Below are 18,199 nucleotides of genomic sequence, written 5' to 3' on the forward strand. Positions count from 1 at the left end.
CCGGAGGCGCGGCTTTTGAATTATAGAATGGCCGCTGTCTGTCTGCTCGACACGCTGATCGAGCGGGCAGACAGCGATGACTCGAGTATAAGCCGAGGGGGGCACTTTCAGCCTCAAAAAAGAGGCTGAAAATCTCGGCTTATACTCGAGTATATACGGTATATGACTATTCTTTATGTGCACAATAAAAAAAACTTAAAAAAAAAAAAGTGAGGGGTGCAGTCACTTTTGTTAGATAGTGTGTGTGTGTGTGTGTGTGTGTATGTGTGTATGTGTGTATGTGTGTGTGTGTATGTGTGTGTGTGTGTATGTGTGTGTGTGTATGTGTGTGTGTGTATGTGTGTGTGTGTATGTGTGTGTGTGTGTGTATGTGTGTGTGTGTATGTGTGTGTGTGTATGTGTGTATGTGTGTATATATATCAGGGGTTGACAAATTTGCTTGGAATCTAGGAGCCAGGTCCGTGACGACGATCCGGACCTGTCCCTGGCCTGACATGGAGACGAGTGAGGGGAAGATAACAGCGCCGTCGCCGCCCCCCCCCCCGTCTCCAAGTCATTGCCCATAGCTCTTAGAGGGACATTTTATTTATTTTTTTCAAATGACAATTTTTTTTTCAATTGCATTTTAGTGTAAATATGAGATCCGAGGTCTCTCTGACCCCAGATCTGATATTTAAGAGGACCTGTCATGCTTTTTCTATTACAAGGGATTTTTACATTCCTTGTAATAAGAATAAAAGTGACAACATTTTTTTTAAAAGAACAGTGGAAAAAAAAAAAGTTAAAATAAAGCAGAAAAAATAATAATTTTTAAACGCGCCCTGTCCTGCCCGCATATAAAATCGGTGTTCGAACCACACATAGGAGGTAGCGCCGTGATCGGTAGAGCGAGAGCAATAATTCTACCCCAGACCTCCTCTGTAACTCAAAACGTGCAACCTGTAGAATTTTTTTAAACGTCGCCTATGCAGATTTTAAAGGGTAAAAGTTTGTCGCCATTCCATGAGCGGGTGCAATTTTGAAGCGTGACATGTTGGGTATCAATTTACTCGGCGTAACATTATCTTTCACAATATAAAAAATAATTGGGCTAACTTTACTGTTGTCTTATTTTTTTATTAACTAAATTATTTTTCCCAACAAAAGTGCGCTTGTAAGTCCGCTGCACAAATACGGTGTGACAGACAGTATTGCAACAACCACCATTTTATTCTCTAGGGTGTTAGAATAAAAAATATATATAATGTTTAGGGGGTTCTAAATAAAGGGAAGAAGAGGCAGGTAATATAATACAGGCAGAGGAATCTTCATTAACATTGCTGGTTTGTCATACCAACGGCGACCACAAGAGGGCGCCAGATTCCATAAGGAATCATAGGACCGCAGAAGGCCTCAAAGCCAGCGGCCTAAATTTAGGCCGCCGGAGGAACGGTCCGACGCGATCACGCTGGGGGGGTCCACAGACACAGGATACCCCCAGCTGTGCTGCCCCAGGCGCGAGGTCGCTATTTCTAGTCGCCAATGCGACCTGGCGACCGGGTTTTGTCGAGCCCTGATATATATATATATATATATATATATATATATACACATATACAGTTGTGCTCATAAGTTTACATACGCTGGCAGAATTTATGATTTAATTTTTCAGAGAATATGAACGATGACAAAAACAGTCCTTTCACTCATGGTTAGTGTTTGGCTGAAGCCATTTATTATTAATCAACTGTTTACTCTTTTTAAAATCATAATCACAACAGAAACTACCCAAATGACCCTGATCAAAAGTTGACATACCCTGGTGATTTTGACCTGATAACAAGTACACAGAGGGGTTTGAATGGCTATTAAATAGTAATCATCTTCATCTGTGATCTGTTTGCTTGTAGTTAGTGTGTGTGTGTGTGTATAAAAGGTCAATGAGTTTCTGGACTCCTGACAGACCCTTGCATCTTTCATCCAGTGCTGCACTGACATTTCTGGATTCTGAGTCATGGGGAAAGCAAAAGAATTATCAAAGGATCTGCGGGAAAAGACGTAGAACTGTATAAAACATCAAAGAGAAAAAAAGATATCCAAGGAATTGAGAATGTCAATCAGCAGTGTTCAAACTCTAATTAAGAAGTGCAAAATGAGGGGTTCTGTTGAAACCAAAAAGACCAACTAAACTTTCAGCAACAACTGGCAGGAAAAAAATTTGGGCTGCAAAGAAAAACCCACAAATAACTTCAGGTGAAATGCAGGACTCTGAAAACATGTGGTGTGGCTGTTTCAAGATGCACAATAAGGAGGCACTTGAAGAAAGGTGGGCTGCATGGTCGAGTCACCAGAAGAAAGCCATTACTAAGCAAATGCCACAAAGTATTCTGCTTACAATACGCCAAACAGCACAGAGACAAACCTCAAACCTTCTGGCACAAAGTAACTTGGAATGATGAGACCAAAATTGAGTTTTGTGGCTACAACCATAAATGCTTCATTAGGAGACGAGTCAACAAGGCCTATGATGAAGGCCTCCTACTGTGAAACATGGAGGTGGATCGCTATTGTTTTGGGGATGTGTGAGCTACAAAGGCACAGGAAATTTGGTCAAAATTGATGGTATGATGAATGCAGTATGCTATCAAAAAATACCGGAGGAACATTTGCATTCATCAACCAGGAAGCTGCACATGGGGCATACTTGGACAATCCAACATGACAATGATCCAAAATATGAGGCCACGTCAACCTCTCATTGGCTACAGCAGAATAAAGTGAAGGTTCTGGAGTGGCCCTCTGTCTCCTGACCTCAATACCATCGAGCCACTCTGGGGAGATCTCAAACGTGCAGTTCATGCAAGACAGCCCAAGAATTTACATGAACTGGAGGCTTTTTGCCAAGGGGAATGGGCAGCTTTATCATCCGAGAAGATAAAGAGCCTAATCTACAAATACCACAAAAGACTTCAAGCTGTAATTGATGTTAAGGCTGGGTTCACACTGCTGCGGGGGGAGATCCGGATGTGATTCGCACCGCAAATCACATCCGATCTCCGTAGCGATGCGAGTTCAGCCATACAGATAGTATGGCTGAATTTGCATCGCTCCCGCAGCAAACTCGCACAGGACCCTTTTTTTGGTCCGCAACAGAATCGGATCGCATGGGTGTTCACACCATGCGATCCGATTCCTGTGCGAGTCGGCAGATCGCACTGCGATATGCAGACGGATCTGGGGGTGTCATTAACATATCATTGACACTCCCAGCCGTCCGCATAGGGCAGTGTGAACTGCCGGCGGGAGTCATGCGATGCGGGAAAACGCCGGCCTAAAGGGGGCAATACACGGTATTAAAGTGTAAGTAAACCCATGGATTTAAACGGTTAAAAAAAAAAAAAAATGCATGCCAGGAATGCTAACTGCACATTGGCTGTGCTCTCAGCCAATCAAACCATCCAATGGCTGGTGTCATAACGAATCACATGTGCAGCACCATAGCAGTTGAAGATTAAACAGAGGCAAAGATGGAAGCTTCCTTTAGTGGGGTATACCCCTTTAGTGGGGTATGTAAACTTTTGATCAGGGTAATTTGGGTAGTTTTTGTTGTGATTATGGTTTAAAAACAGTAAAGACAGTTGATGATATATAGCTTCAGCCAAACACTAAACATGATTGAAAGGAAAGTTTTTGTGTTATTCATATTCTCTGAAAAATGGCCAAGAAATCATAAATTCTGCCAGGGTATGTAAACTTATGAGCAGCCATCTATATACACAGTATATTGTATATACATATACACACACACACAAACTCACACAATATAGGTTCAGAAAAGGTTGGCTTCAGCGGTGTCATTGAGATAACATTGCCACAGATTGCTAAAACTAATATACGGGCAATATTTGAAGGAAATCTATTTATAGCACTGTTGGTTGTTCAGTAATATTGATCCTTTGTGTTTGTATAATAGGAAAATAATAAACAATTACTTTGGAATGGTAGAATAAGTAATCATTTTTTTTTTATCTGATATTGCAAACCTCCCCAAACATAAAGGTGATGATCTGCATAAAATCAATTTGTTATGGTACAGTGCTCCTATTTATTACAGTAAGAATCCTTTATTCAAAACAGGAAAAGTCAAATTGTCTCATCAATAAGCTGTTTAACATTGCCTCTAATTTCTAAATTAGATTTACAATTATGCAGATGAACCCATTTATTTAGAAGCAGCGAGGTCTTTTCTTTTTTTAATAAAAGCAAAATATGTATATATGGGTGTGTATATAGATATCTATATATACGCACATATATATACATACATATTATAAACACAGTATACAGTGCCTTGCAAAAGTATTCACCACCCTTGCTTTTTACCTGTTTTGTTACATTATAGCCTTTAGTTCAATGTTTTTTTAAATCTGAATTATATGTGATGGATCAGAACACAATAGTCTAAGTTAGTGAAGTAAAATTAGAAATATATATATATATATAAAACTATTTTTCAGAAATAAAAAAACTGATAATTGGCATGTGCGTATGTATTCACCCCCTTTGTTATGAAGCCCATAAAAAGATCTGGTGCAACCAGTTACCTTCAGAAGTCACAATTAGTGAAATGATGTCCACCTGTGTGCAATCTAAGTGTTACATGATCTGTCATTACATATACACACCTTTTTGAAAGGCCCCAGAGGCTGCAACACCTAAGCAAGAGTCACCACTAACCAAACACTGCCATGAAGACCAAGCAACTCTCCAAACAAGTAAGGGACAATGTTGTTGAGAAGTACAAGTCAGGGTCAGGTTATAAAAAAAATATCCATGTTTGATGATCCCTAAGAGCACCATCAAATCTATCATAACCAATTGGAAAGAACATGGCGCAACAGCAAACCTAACAGCAAAAAAAAAAGGGAGGGGGATAAAAATTACAACGGCTGCACCTATAATTTTAAGTTAGACTGGAGAGGAAAAGATTGTTACAATAATTCCTCAATAGGTCATCACATACCGTCACCTCAGAAGCGAACTTCTTCAAAGATCTGAGGTGTGTTCCACTGAATTAGGGCAAGCATACAGAAAAAAGGGGAGAAGCATTTTCCAAAGTAATTATTTAAAGAGGAACAGTCGGAATGATCAAAAATAAAGTCTTTATTGCAAAAATCCACATAACACTGATAACTTATAAATATATACTGTATATGACACATCCTCAACACATACAATAAAAATAGACAACTTTGTCTTAGGACGCAGATGGCCACCACACTCAGACACATATCTCTCACCAATATCGTTAATTACTAATTCATATAGCAGGGTCCCAATGTGCACATGAGTTGATGTAGTTTTAAAGCATTTCACTTAGTATTTCATAAATTACACACATGGAGAGTTAGTCCTATCCGTAGCCAAAATTAGATATTAGGCAGCAGTTTCTACTTTTAGGCCCGGTGATACCAGTTGAAAATTAAAGATAAACATTTTGAAAATCTAGTATTGGAGTGAAAGAAGGATTCCTGGTAATGTGGGTCAGTCAAAATGGACAAAGCAGGAGTATTCAGGGTTCCTTCAGTATGTGAGTGTATGATGATTGTCCAGGCTATCAGCAACAGATTGGGATGGGCTATTGGATCTCTAGGGGGCAGGTGAGAGTGTGTATGTATATACCCCTCCCAGCCGGGAAGTGAAATCTATACAGCTCACCGCTCTCCCGATGTCCACAGCATCAGTACAAAGCCGGCATTCCACCGGTTTCTAGCTGAGATGGGAACCGCAAGGGGTAATAAAAGGACCTCCGTCTGCCCCTCCAAGTCTCCTAAAGGCATCCAGTTTCGATGTCCAACTTTAGAAAGTCTGCATATGGCTGGAACACTCCAATGTCTTTTTCCAAATCTCCCGGGGAATGCAGAGGGAAGTTGTCCGCTAGTGGGTGGGTCTGAGCCCTCACTATGGACAGCGTGATGGCGTCATGCTAATGCGTTTCACTCATGACCCGAGTTTCTTTAGAGCATGGTGGAAGTGTGTCATATATATATATATATATATATATATATATATATATATATGTCATCAGTGTTATATGGATTTTTGCAATAAAGCCAATAAAGACTTTATATTTTTGATAATTCCGACTGTTCCTTTAAGAATTACTTGGAAATTCTTCTACCCTTTTCTCTGTACAACAGCAAACCTGCCAAGAGACGGCCACACACCAAAACTCATGGACTGGGCAAGGAGGGCATTAATCAGAGAGGCAACACAGAGAGCTAAAGTAACCCTGGAGGAGCTGCAGAGTTCCACAGCAGAGACTGGAGTATCTGTACATAGGACGACAATAAGCCATATGCTCCATAGAGTTGGGCTTTATGGTAGAGTGGCCAGAAGAAAGCCATTACTTTCTGCAAAAAACAAAAAATGGCACGTTCTGCGTTTGTAAAAAGGCATGTGGGAGACTCCTAAAATGTATGGGGGAAGGTGCTCGGGTCTGATGAGGCTAAAATTTAACTTTTTGGCCATAAAAGAAAACGCTATATCTGGCGCAAACCCAACACACAACATCACCCAAAGAACACCATCAGTGAAACATGGTGGTGGCTGCATTATTATGCTGTGGGGATGTTTTTTTAGCAGTCGGGACTGAGAAACTGGTCAAGGTTGAGGGAAAGATTGATGGAGCTAAACACAGGGATATTCTTGAGCAAAACCTGTACCACTATGTGTGTGATTTGTGGCTAGGACAGAGGTTCACCTTCCTGTGTTGGAATGGCCTAGTCAAAGCCCAGACCTTAATCCAATAGAAAATCTGTGATCAGACTTAAAGATTGCTGTTCACAAGCGCAAACCATCCAACTTGAAAGAGCTGGAGCAGTTTTGCAAGAAGGAATGGGCAAAAATCCAAATGTTAAGATGTGGCAAGCTCATAGAGACTTATCCAAAGCGACTTGGAGCTGTGATAGCCACAAAAGGTAGCTCTACAATGTATTGACTTTAGGGGGGGATGAATAGGTATGCACACTGACTTTGTCTGTTATTTTGTCCTATTTGTTGTTTGCGTCACAATAAAAAAAAAAAAAAAAATCTTCAAAGCTGTGGGCATGTTCTGTAAATTAAATGATGCAAATCCTCAAACAATCCATGTTAATTGCAGGTTGTGAGGCAACAAAACAATAAAAATGCCAAGGGGGGTGAATACTTTTGAAAGGCACTATATTATATACCAGTCAACCATAACGTTATGGTCACGCCTTAGTAGGCCCCCCTACTGCCACTAAATCAGGCCTGGCCCATTAAGGCATGGACTGCACTAGACCTTTGAAGCGAAGCTGTGGTATCTGGCTCCAAGCCATCAGTAGCAGATTCGGCAGAAAAAAAGGTTGCACACGCAACACCACTATCTCTGTGGATAACCAGATAGGGTCACTTGCAAGACAAAGCCGCCAGTTCCGAGACCCTCCTGGCCTATGTAATGGCCACTAGAAAGACCACTTTCTGAGAAAGAGTCAGTAGAGGGATCTCTCTGATATTTTCAAATGGCGGTTTCTGAAACGATGGTAAAGCAGGATGGAGAATCGGACCTTGAGACAGCAGGTCCTCTCGCAACGGCAGTCGCCATGGGGTGTTCGCCACTAGGCGCACTAGATCTGCGTACCAGGGACGCTGGGGCCAATCTGAGGCAATTAGAATTACTGGAATCCCCTCGGCCTCCACTCTGCGGAGCAGACGTGGTAACAGTTTCAGCGGAGGAAAGGCATAGATCAGCTGGTACTGATCCCAAGGAGCCACCAGCACGTCTGACGCGTCTGCCCAAGGATCTCTTGTCCTGGACACGAATCTCTGCACCTTCCGATTGAGACGGGAGACCAGAAGATCCACATCTGGTGTGCCTCATCGCAGGCACAGTAGCCTGAACACCTCCGGATGCAACGCCCATTCTCCTGGGTCCAGCATCTGGCGACTTAGATAGTCCGCCTGCCAGTTCTCCACTCCAAAAGTCGTCCTGTCAGGCTGGGGATGCTTAGCCGAAGACCCAGGCAGACGAAAAAGCAGTTTGTGAGCGGAAAAAAGAGGGCCCTTACCTACGGCGTGGGCCCTTACCTTAGCCTTCCTGGCCTGTGGGAGTAGCATACTCATCATCTGTGGCATTTTTAATGTCATCTAATGAGGCTCCAAAGAGCCGTTCGCCAAGGAAGGGTAGATCTGTCAGGGCTTTCTTAGATGCCTGGTCAACCGACCAGCATTTTAGCCAAATCAGGCATCTCAGCACCACTGCCGACACTGAAGCCCTGGATAACAGAGAAAGGGTATCCAGGGCTGCGTCACAAACGTACTTAAGGCCTTGCACTAACTGGTCTGCTAGTTCCACGCAGACAGGGGAAGCCTGTTGCTCCCCCAATTTGCGGTGCAAAAGTTTTGCCCACTCAGTAAGTGTCTGACACAAGTGCGGATGCCAGTACTGGTCGCATTGCTGACCCCACAACCATAAACAAGGACTGAGCCATTGCCTCTGCCTTCTTGTCCGTGGGGTCCTTAAAGGCAGGTGTCCCCTCTACCGGGATACTTTGTTTAACCTGGATACTGGGGTGGGGGGGTCCACAACCGGAGGAGCCGGCCACTTTTTGAGAAGGCTTTTCTCAAAGGGGTAACGCACTGCCATGTACTTGGGGACCGAAAAGGTCCGTTGCGGTCGACCCTATTCCTTGTATATGAACTTATCAAAATAAGTCAGATACAGGAACATTTTAGGTGTACGGGCTGGCTTAAGGGACCGCCACATCAGCAGAGAGATCTGCTGGCTCCTGAACTTTCAGGGTATCACGCACAGCTGATAAGTGCTCCAACAAGCACTTTGTCGCGCACGAACCCAGACGGTGACTCATTCTCACTGTCCGATCGGTCCTGGCCAGCGTTGTCTGAAACGACAGAGCAGGGGTCACCAGCCTCAGCAAGGCTCGAGTCTGCGTCAGAGCTCTCCCTGGACGGGGGGGAGGGGGTAGTTTTTTACCACCTTTGTGCCCACGCACCGCCTCCATCTTGACAATGAATTAAGGACCGCCAATAAAGCGTCCAGAGGCACTGTGCTGTCTGCAGGCGAACTGGTTGCAATTGCCTGGATTTCGGGGGAACAAACACTAGGTTCTGAAGCCATGCTGACCCTTCCCGTCAGCCACCTGTTCGGGACTTAGGACAGTGATGGTCCCACCCTCCTAACTGCTGCTGGCTGAGGGGCTCCTCCCACAGGACTCACCACCCTGACTGAGTTCTGCACCATCCAGCTAGGTGTGCCTGTGTCAGCTCCCAGATGCATAGGAGATCAAACTGCGCTGTGCTGAACTGTTCTGAATAGCGTTGAAGCTGAAAAAACGTGTTGGGGCTTCAACAAAATGGCCGCCGAGCGTCCAGTATAAAGAAAATAATCACAGGGAAAATGGCCACCAGACTACAGGAAAATGGAGACAGAGCATGCTGCTCCCTGGTCACACCAAACAAGGCCACCGAGCACTGTATGCAATGAAGACAGTGAACAAAACAGGCAAAGAAATGGCGGTAAAACAGAGCTACTGCGATCAGCAGACACAGCCTCCAGACACCTCAGGGGAGAGACCTACACACATCCAGGGCACAGCTACCTAGCGCAGTCCATCCCAGGAGAGAGCCCCCGTCTATGGCACACACCGTTCAGCAGCCCATGCAGCATCCCCCACATGGAGGGGGGGAAAGATAGGGACAGGGAGAGAAGAGAGGGAGGTGAGGGACCCCCCGAATCGACCTCCCAGGGAATGTCCAGCTGCTCAGCCCCACTGAAGCAGGTAGAGCTGTACTTACCAGTCTTGAAGAGCTGGGAGACATTCCATCACAGAACCACTCGCCGATCAGTAAGGGGTGGCTGCTGGCCTGACACACTGTGGCGCAGACATCAATAGCCTGGTCATATGTGTGCCCTGGGGCATTACGCCCACCGGCCGCCACTGGAGCTGGGGGCATGTCATGGCCGACCCAGCGCGGAGCTCTGGTCTGCACACGCTTGCTGGCCAGGCTCGGGAGACTACATGGAAAAGGGTATCTAGCCTGTCACCCAGCTGGCTGTTGATAGATCACAGGATCTTTAATCTTGTGCAAAAAGCAAAACTTCTGCAGAAAAATCCATGGACCGATGGGCCTGCAGGGTTCCTAGTTCCTTCTTCACTAGGCAGAAAAAACTTAGACTGCAGTAGCAGGCTGAGGGGTTGCTAGCTAAGGGACCACCCCTTGGGCGGAACTTGAAAGTTCTAGTTTTATTATAACATGTTCTGCCTATTTCTCTCCTGAAGGTGGCGTAACAACCCAATGGTCTAAGAAAGGAGTTGTGTCAGTCTTTGAACGTAAGTGAAAAACAGGTTTGGGCTTTAGGTGCACTTTAAAGTACACTGCAAATCACTAAACTGATCAGAAGCGCTGATTCTAATGAATAGCATTCAATGTCCTACACATCAGCAGTTCAGATTGAACATATTCAACAGAAAACACCACCCACTCCACTTGTCAATTACACTGCTCAGGCCATTCACTTGAATAATACTTAACCTCAATAATAGCTTCACAGTAATGAAATATGATTAGGGTTAAATCACGAAGTGCAGAATTTGGATCCAGAAATCAACTACTCAGGAAGTCTGAAAATGTGTAAATGCAAATATGTGTATGTATGTGTGTGTGTATATATATATATATATATATATATATATATATATATATATATATATATATATATATATATATATATATACACACACACACACACACACACACACTTGCAGTGGACTAAGGGGGTGGGTTATTGGTAGAGCATAGCCTCTTTTACTGATCTATGCAGTCAAAGTGAGAAAACTGGCATCACATTAAACATGCCAAGACATGGGATACAAATATGTAGCAGCAAAGCAACACTATCTGACTTAAGACGGGAAAAAAAAAGACTGAGGTAATGATAAATGCAATAAAAGAACACCACAATCAGAAAAAAACAATTGCTTTTTTCCTTCATTAGCATATGGAGCAGAACTGTACATACAACGTGTCTATTTACAGTAATGTAACGTACCACAACTGGAAGCTGGCAGTCTGAGTGGAATCACAAAAGTCAATACCCATTGAGACAGTAATGGATCCCTCTGGCTCCAGAGAATCTGCAAAATAAAATGTTTTCCCCAGGTAAAAAGAAAATCAAACAACAAACACCAGTCAGCATGCACATGCAATAAAAATGCTTGGCTTATCACATTACTGGCTGGGGAAGCCGCTACACATGAGACCAGGCTTCTCTGTAAGGAAGAAACAAGCATAAATAGGCGTTTCCATTTGGCAAACAACAGTCCCTGTTTCTTGAAACAAGACCTGTTTGTCTCAGTAAAATTGGATTGTGGCTAATGCTAGATTTGTTTATTTATATTTTTAAAGAGATACAATACTGCAGTTACTGATCAAGCACAATCTTTTTTCAGATAGGAAATCATGACCAATGACCTTTTTTTTTTTTAACATAGCTGGAACATTTCTCTTGTATTATAGTCTTCATTATATCTTGAATATGCTGACACAAAGATGCCATACCTCAGATAACTTCCTAGGGTTCATGCCTACCTCCGGGTCTAAATGTCAGATGGGATTCGTCAGTCCTCTTATTTTTAGGAGGATCAGGTTGGAGGGTAGTCAGGTGTAAACAGACAGTGGAGTTCATTTACTCCTGGCTGCCCATAGAGCAAAGTGGGCTCTGTCCGTGTCCAGTCAGCATAAACTGAGCCGACATGGATGCGTCATCCGCCTGTTGTGCTCCAATCAGGAGATCTGTGAGCTGGTCCCCTGCTCACCTTAACAGAATCTGCCCTATGTGAAAGAGAACTTATGGTTCACTATTAGAATGAGGTTATTTTGATACGCTGTAATCTTACAGAAAAAGACAGTATATACTCGAGTTTAAGCCGACCTGAATATAAACCGGGGCACCTAATTTTACCACTAAAAACTGGGAAAACATATTGACTCAAGTATAAACCTAGGGTGGGAAATGCCACAGCTACTCATAAATTACGCAGGCACACACATGTACACAGACTGTATGTCTGAGGTGGAAGCTGCTCTCAGGATCTAGGTAACCCACGATTGCGATCCCATGTTGTCGCAACAACGCCAAAATTGGAGCCAATACTTTGGTAAAGACTCGGGGCGCTGAAGCCAGGCCAAAGGGGAGAGCCACAAACTGGTAGTGCTCTTCCCCCACTGCAAATCGCAGAAACCTCTGATGCCCGAGGCATATGGATGTACGTGTCCTGGATGTCCAAGGACGCCAGCGAGTCCCCCTGATAGAGTGCAGCTACTACGGAGCGAACTGATTCCATTCAGAATCTTTGTACTTTCACAAAGCAATTGAGGGCTTTTAGGTCCAGGATTGGACGTACCCCTTCCTTCTTGGGGACTACAAACAGATTGGAGTAAAATCCCTGAAACCTTTCCAGCTTTGGAACAGGCACCATCACCCCGCGTCTGAGCAGGTCCCTTACTGCCTCAAACAGGGCCTCCCGGCGAGCCGGGAGTAAGGTATGCTGGAGGGAAAAAAAAATCTGTTTGGTGGCCAAGAGAGGAGCTCTATCTTGTAGCCCAATGAAATCAGCTCGCAGACCCATTGGTTGGACAGCCGAGAGGCCCACCGAGCTCCAAACTCCCAAAGCCGACCCCCCACCCGTGTGTCAGCAGGGGCAAACCTTCATGTAGTAGTACTTTTGCCCACAGGCTTGCGAGACCAGGGACGTTTTATACGCCCCTGGCGCCCGCACACCGCCTCCCCCATGGCAACGAACGTTTCAAGGACTTCTGACCGACGACAAAGCGTCCAACTATTTGTAGGTGAGCCGGTTGCAATTGCAAGGAGATCTGAGGAAGTAACACCAGCTTCTGACGCCATGCCGACCCACGCTGTCTGCCACCCTTGGGGACTTAGGACAAGGTGCTCAATCCAACCCTCCTAGCTGCTAACAGACTGAGGGGTCCCACCGCAGAACTCACCACCCTGACCGAGTGCCGTGCTGTCGCTGATCGCTGTGCCAACTCACAAGTGTCTGAGTAAAAACCTTGCTGTTCTGAGGCACAGGAACCAGCGATGGGGAGAAAAACGCACTGAGGCTACAAGAAAATGTCTGCCTGCCATTCTCGTATAGTAAAAAAAACACTAGGAAAATGGCTGCCGGACTTGGAGAAAATGGCCAACGACCATGCTGCTCACAGACTACACAGAAAACGGCGGTGGTCAGCGCTATGGCAGTAGCACATGCAGAGCCCACAGACACCAGCAGAAAGATGACAGCACATGGACACAGCCCCCGGCTAAGGCTCAGATCTCCCCAGAGGAGCCCCGGCTCAGGTACATATACTGCACCACAGCCCAGCCATGCAGCATCCCCCACAAGGGAATACAGGGACAGGGAGAGAGAAAAGGGATAAGAGGGACCCCCTAATCGACCTCCCAGGGAATGCCTGTCCTGCTGAGGCTGGGAGAGCTGTACTTACCGTTCGGTCGAGCTGGAGGCATCCCATCACAGACCCCCACCCGAGCAGTACTGGTTGTGTGGGCACACTTTGACAAAGACACAATGACAAAGACAGCCGTAGTCTGGTCATGTGTGTGCCCTGGAGCATGTAGCTCACTGGCAGCCCCTGGAGCCTGAGTGGCATGTCATGGCCAACCCAGCACGTAGCTAGGGCCTGCACACGCTCGCTGGCCAGGCTGGGGAGACTACAAGGATCTATATTATCCAGCCTGTCACCCAGCCAGCTGTTGATAGAAGATCACAGGATCAATATCTTGCGCAAAAGGCAAAATCCATTAAAAAATCCCCACGGCAGGGAGCCTAGGTCCTTCTTCACTAGGCAGAAAAAAAATTGAGCTGCAGGAAGCAGGCTGAGGGACCGCTCCCTGGGCAGAACTGTACAGTTCTGTTTTTCACATGTATTACATGTTCTGCCTGGTCCTCTCCTGAAGGTGGCGTAATAACCCTACGGTAAAGATTTAATGGAGTTGTGTCCATCAATGAACAAAAGAGAAAAATACTCTAGTCATTAAAGGGGCAAATCCTTCCAGGGCTAAAGTGGTTAATGGTAAAAAGTCCTTCCATTTCTTTTGCAAAATAACCAAGTAATTAATCAATTTCTAGCGTCTACCTTGGAATGTACAGGCAATGCGTGGGGGGGGGGGGGGAATGGAAGTTCATCTATATGAGTGGACCTCCAGCTGTTGCAAAACTACAAGTCCCATCATACCTCTGCCTATGGGTGTCATGCTTGTGGTTGTTAAAGTCTTGCAATGCCTCATGGGACTTGTAGTTCTGCAACAGCTGGAGGTCCACTAATTGCATATCCCTGATCTATACGCTTGCTTGCAACTTTTATACAAAAATAAAATGTTCCAAAAGTCCACATACCAACACATGTATACTCAACACAAAGTTAACCTTTTGGAACATGTCACATGTTCCAGCTCCTGCAGCAGCTCCCCCCACCCGCCCCCCTCGTGAAAGCAGGCAGGGGATCTTGTCCGCCCACCCGCTGTTTAAATTCAAAAACAGCACAAACATGCAGGAACCTGCCCTCACAGCTGCATCATTTATTATTATACACAATCTATATAGCGCTAACAGTTTACGCAGCGCTTTACAATGTATAGGGGGGACAACACAATTACAGTACAGTTCAATACAAAAGGTACAGAAGGGCCCTGCTCATAGAGCTTACATTCTAAAGGGAGGGGGTGGTGGTACAAAAGGTAATAGCTGCAGAGAATGATTTGATCAGAGTTTCCTGTGAATGAACAGACTATGATTACCATCAGCCACTGCGGCTGGTTGCTTGTAGTATTGAACTTTTGGACTGCAAGGCCGCTGATGAGCCCTGCACCTTGCAAACACTCAGCCCGAATTGGAGGTACGGGCTAAAAGCCACAGGTCTGCCTGTCAGTATTTCAGATGGACCCGATTATTCATCCCTATAGACCAGCGGGTGTAAACAGACTTGTGTCATTTTACATCCGCCTACCTCCAATCCAGTCAGCTAAAAACAAATGGAAGGCGATCCTTTCTTTTCCATGTAGGCGGATCGGATTGAATCAGAGGTGGTCGGGTGTAAGAGATCATCGGTTTAGTTATCAAAAAAGGAAGCTCAGTGGCCATTTTGTTGTAGCCCATGTTCTGGAAATAAGGAATGTAAACAGGAGTATTTCAGCCAGACTTTGTGTGCGACAAAAAAAGGCTTACAGGTATGATTTTTGCAATAAACAATATCTGTACAAAGAGCACAGTGTGTTTTAAATGACTGAGGCTTCTGTTCAGCATAGGCCAGTTTATGTAAAAGGTAAAATTAGCTTTAAAGAGTTAAAAGACTAATTAAGGTTATAATGATCATTTAGCAAAAATATGACTTCCCTGTAAGAGCTGCTGGTTAAAAAAAAAAAAGGCTGAGCTATTGGTCTATGAAGGTGACCTAACAGCAGGCAGAGAAATGCTTCACACCTAATGAACATACATGAAATTAACAAGGCTACTTCTGTATGGGTAATACATAGAATTTGCATATTTTGTACCATAGTGCAAAATAAACAAAATGTACATGATGATACCTGATAAAAAGGTAAATCTTTCAATTTATATTACCGTATATACTCGAGTATAGGCCGACCCGAATATAAGCCGAGGCCCCCAATTTACCCCCAAAAAAACTGGCAAACTTATTGACTCGTGTATAAGCCGAGGGTGAGACATGCCTGTCCATCCCTGTGTGTGTGTCCGTCCATCCCTGTGTGTCCGTCCATCCCTGTGTGTCCGTCCATCCCTGTGTGTCCGTCCATCCCTGTGTGTCCGTCCATCCATCCCTGTGTGTGTGTGTGTCCATCCATCCATCCATCCCTGTGTGTGTGTGTCTCCATCCATCCATCCATCCATCCCTGTGTGTGTGTGTCTCCATCCATCCATCCATCCATCCCTGTGTGTGTGTGTCTCCATCCATCCATCCATCCATCCCTGTGTGTGTGTGTCTCCATCCGTGTGTGTGTGTGTGTGTGTGTGTGTGTGTGTGTGTGTGTGTGTGTGTGTGTGTGTGTCCAGCCTACCTTTGTCCCGAGCCTCCGTCCCGTGCCTTGCCTCCTTGCCTCCGTCCCGTGCCGTGCCTTGCCTCCTTGCATCCGTCCCGTGTCGTGCCTTGCCTTGCCCCCGTCCCGTCCCGTGCCGTGCCGTGCCGTGCCTTGCCTTGCCTCCGTCCCGTGCCCTCTTCGTCGGCGGCCATTGTAAAGTTCAAAAGCTGCGCCGCCGCCTTCGCCTGTGATAGGCGGAACACTGAATTTCCCAGCAGCCTGTGTTCCGCCTATCACAGACGTCGTATCATCCTCGTCCGTAGTACGAGGATGATACGATGTCCGTGATAGGCGGAACACAGGCTGCTGGGAAATTCAGTGTTCCGCCTATCACAGGCGAAGGCGGAGCCGGAGGCGCGGCTTTTGAATAGAATGGCCGCTGTCTGTCTGCTCGACACGCTGATCGAGCGGGCAGACAGCGATGACTCGAGTATAAGCCGAGGGGGGCACTTTCAGCCTCAAAAAAGAGGCTGAAAATCTCGGCTTATACTCGAGTATATACGGTATATATATATACACATATATATATATATATATATATATATCTATATATATAAAAGCTTGCAGTGACAATAAAATTACATCATAAAGGTGTAGAGGCAGTAATACACTTAAAGTTGCCCTAAAAAAAAAAAAAAAAAACATTTAAAAGTCAGCCGCTACAAATACTGCAGCCGCTGACTTTTAATAATCGGACACTTACCTGTTCCAGCAATGCGGGGGAACGTAGCCCCGATCGTTCCCCCCTCCGCTCGACGGCGCCGCCATTCTAACTGTGGGCACCTAGCTGTGGCTTCACAGCCGGGCACCCACTGCGCATTGCGCGAGTGGCGCCGCAATTGGCCGTGCAGTCACCTGGGACCTATCACGTGTCCCAGATGACTGACAGGAGGGAGGTGGCAGAGCTGAGCCCTTCCTGTGCCGAGGGGAAGTGAAATCAAGAGTCCAGGCACTGAAGGAGGCAGACTATGAGGGACCCCCTAGCAACAGGCATTTAGATGCGAGTTAAAAAAAAAAATCCACATTTTTTTTAATTTTGTTTTAGGAATTTTGGTGAATTAATTTTTTTTTATGTGCAACAACACTTTAAGCAGAAAACACTAACTCTGCTAAAATTAGAAACGTCCAATTTATTTTTCTTAAAGTAACAATCCATGTTAAAAAAAAAATGCCCAGTTGTAGTGAAAAAACAAAAACAAAAAACAAAACAAAAAAAAAATAGTTTTTGCTGCAATACTTGCCTTCAGTCCAATGTCTCCTGCAGAAAGTTCACTTGTACACTATAAAGCAATCCTTTTATCAGACAGTATAGTTGGTCGGACCTCCCCTGTAGGGGTGCATCAACACAATAGACTGGGCTCAGGGTAATAGTGTACTGAATAACACCCACGTGATTACAAAAGAACCATTCAATGCAGGATTAAGAACCGTCACTACTGAAGCTGAGGAAGGACCCATGACCACACGTGGCTACAAGACTGCTTGATTAATGGTATGTGTACTTGGTCCCCAGGCCACCCCTAGCTAAATAGCAACAAATCTGACACTACTGCATTTAGGTTCTGGGATCCTCCTCCCTTTATTAGATTACAGCAAGAGACGTTGCTTCAAGGCAGGCAGGGGAAGGCAGTCAGGATCTGATCGGATCCCTACCCCCCTCCGGTGTCACAATTGGCACCTTTCAGGGGGGAGGGGGGTGGAGATACCTGTCAAAGACAGGTATTTACACCCACTTCCGGGCATAGACTCCCGTGGGAGTCTACGCCATTTCCTGTCCTGCCGCGCTGTCTGCTGGGACACACACGGGTCCCAGTGACAGCGCGGACAATTCCTATTGCGCTGCGCTACTCGCGCATGCGCAGTAGGGAACCGGGAAGTGAAGCCGATTCGCTTCACTTCCCGATTCCCTCACCTAGAATGGTGGCGGCAGCAGCCGAGGGCCGTGCGATCGATCGGCCTCGGCATCGCTGGAACCCGGGACAGGTGAGTGTCCATTTATTAAAAGTCAGCAGCTGTAGTATTTATAGCTGCTGGCTTTTAATATTTTTTTTTTTGTGG

At 45.4% G+C, this 18,199-nt stretch overlaps 1 protein-coding gene across 2 annotated transcripts in view; it reads right to left on the reverse strand.

The window, feature by feature from the left end:
* AP3B1 (adaptor related protein complex 3 subunit beta 1) overlaps positions 1-18,199 on the reverse strand; it is a 588,663-nt gene that overhangs the window by 87,502 nt on the left and 482,962 nt on the right. For both annotated transcript variants that reach the window (XM_077462589.1, XM_077462588.1), the window contains exon 24: positions 11,072-11,156. In XM_077462589.1, the coding sequence (XP_077318715.1) occupies positions 11,072-11,156 (85 nt within the window). The remainder of the gene's footprint in view (positions 1-11,071; positions 11,157-18,199) is intronic.

This window comes from Lithobates pipiens, unplaced genomic scaffold (assembly GCF_037356315.1).
Source record: "Lithobates pipiens isolate NorthernLeopardFrog02 unplaced genomic scaffold, aLitPip1_a1.2 Scaffold_3, whole genome shotgun sequence".
NCBI classification, from domain to species: domain Eukaryota; kingdom Metazoa; phylum Chordata; class Amphibia; order Anura; family Ranidae; genus Lithobates; species Lithobates pipiens.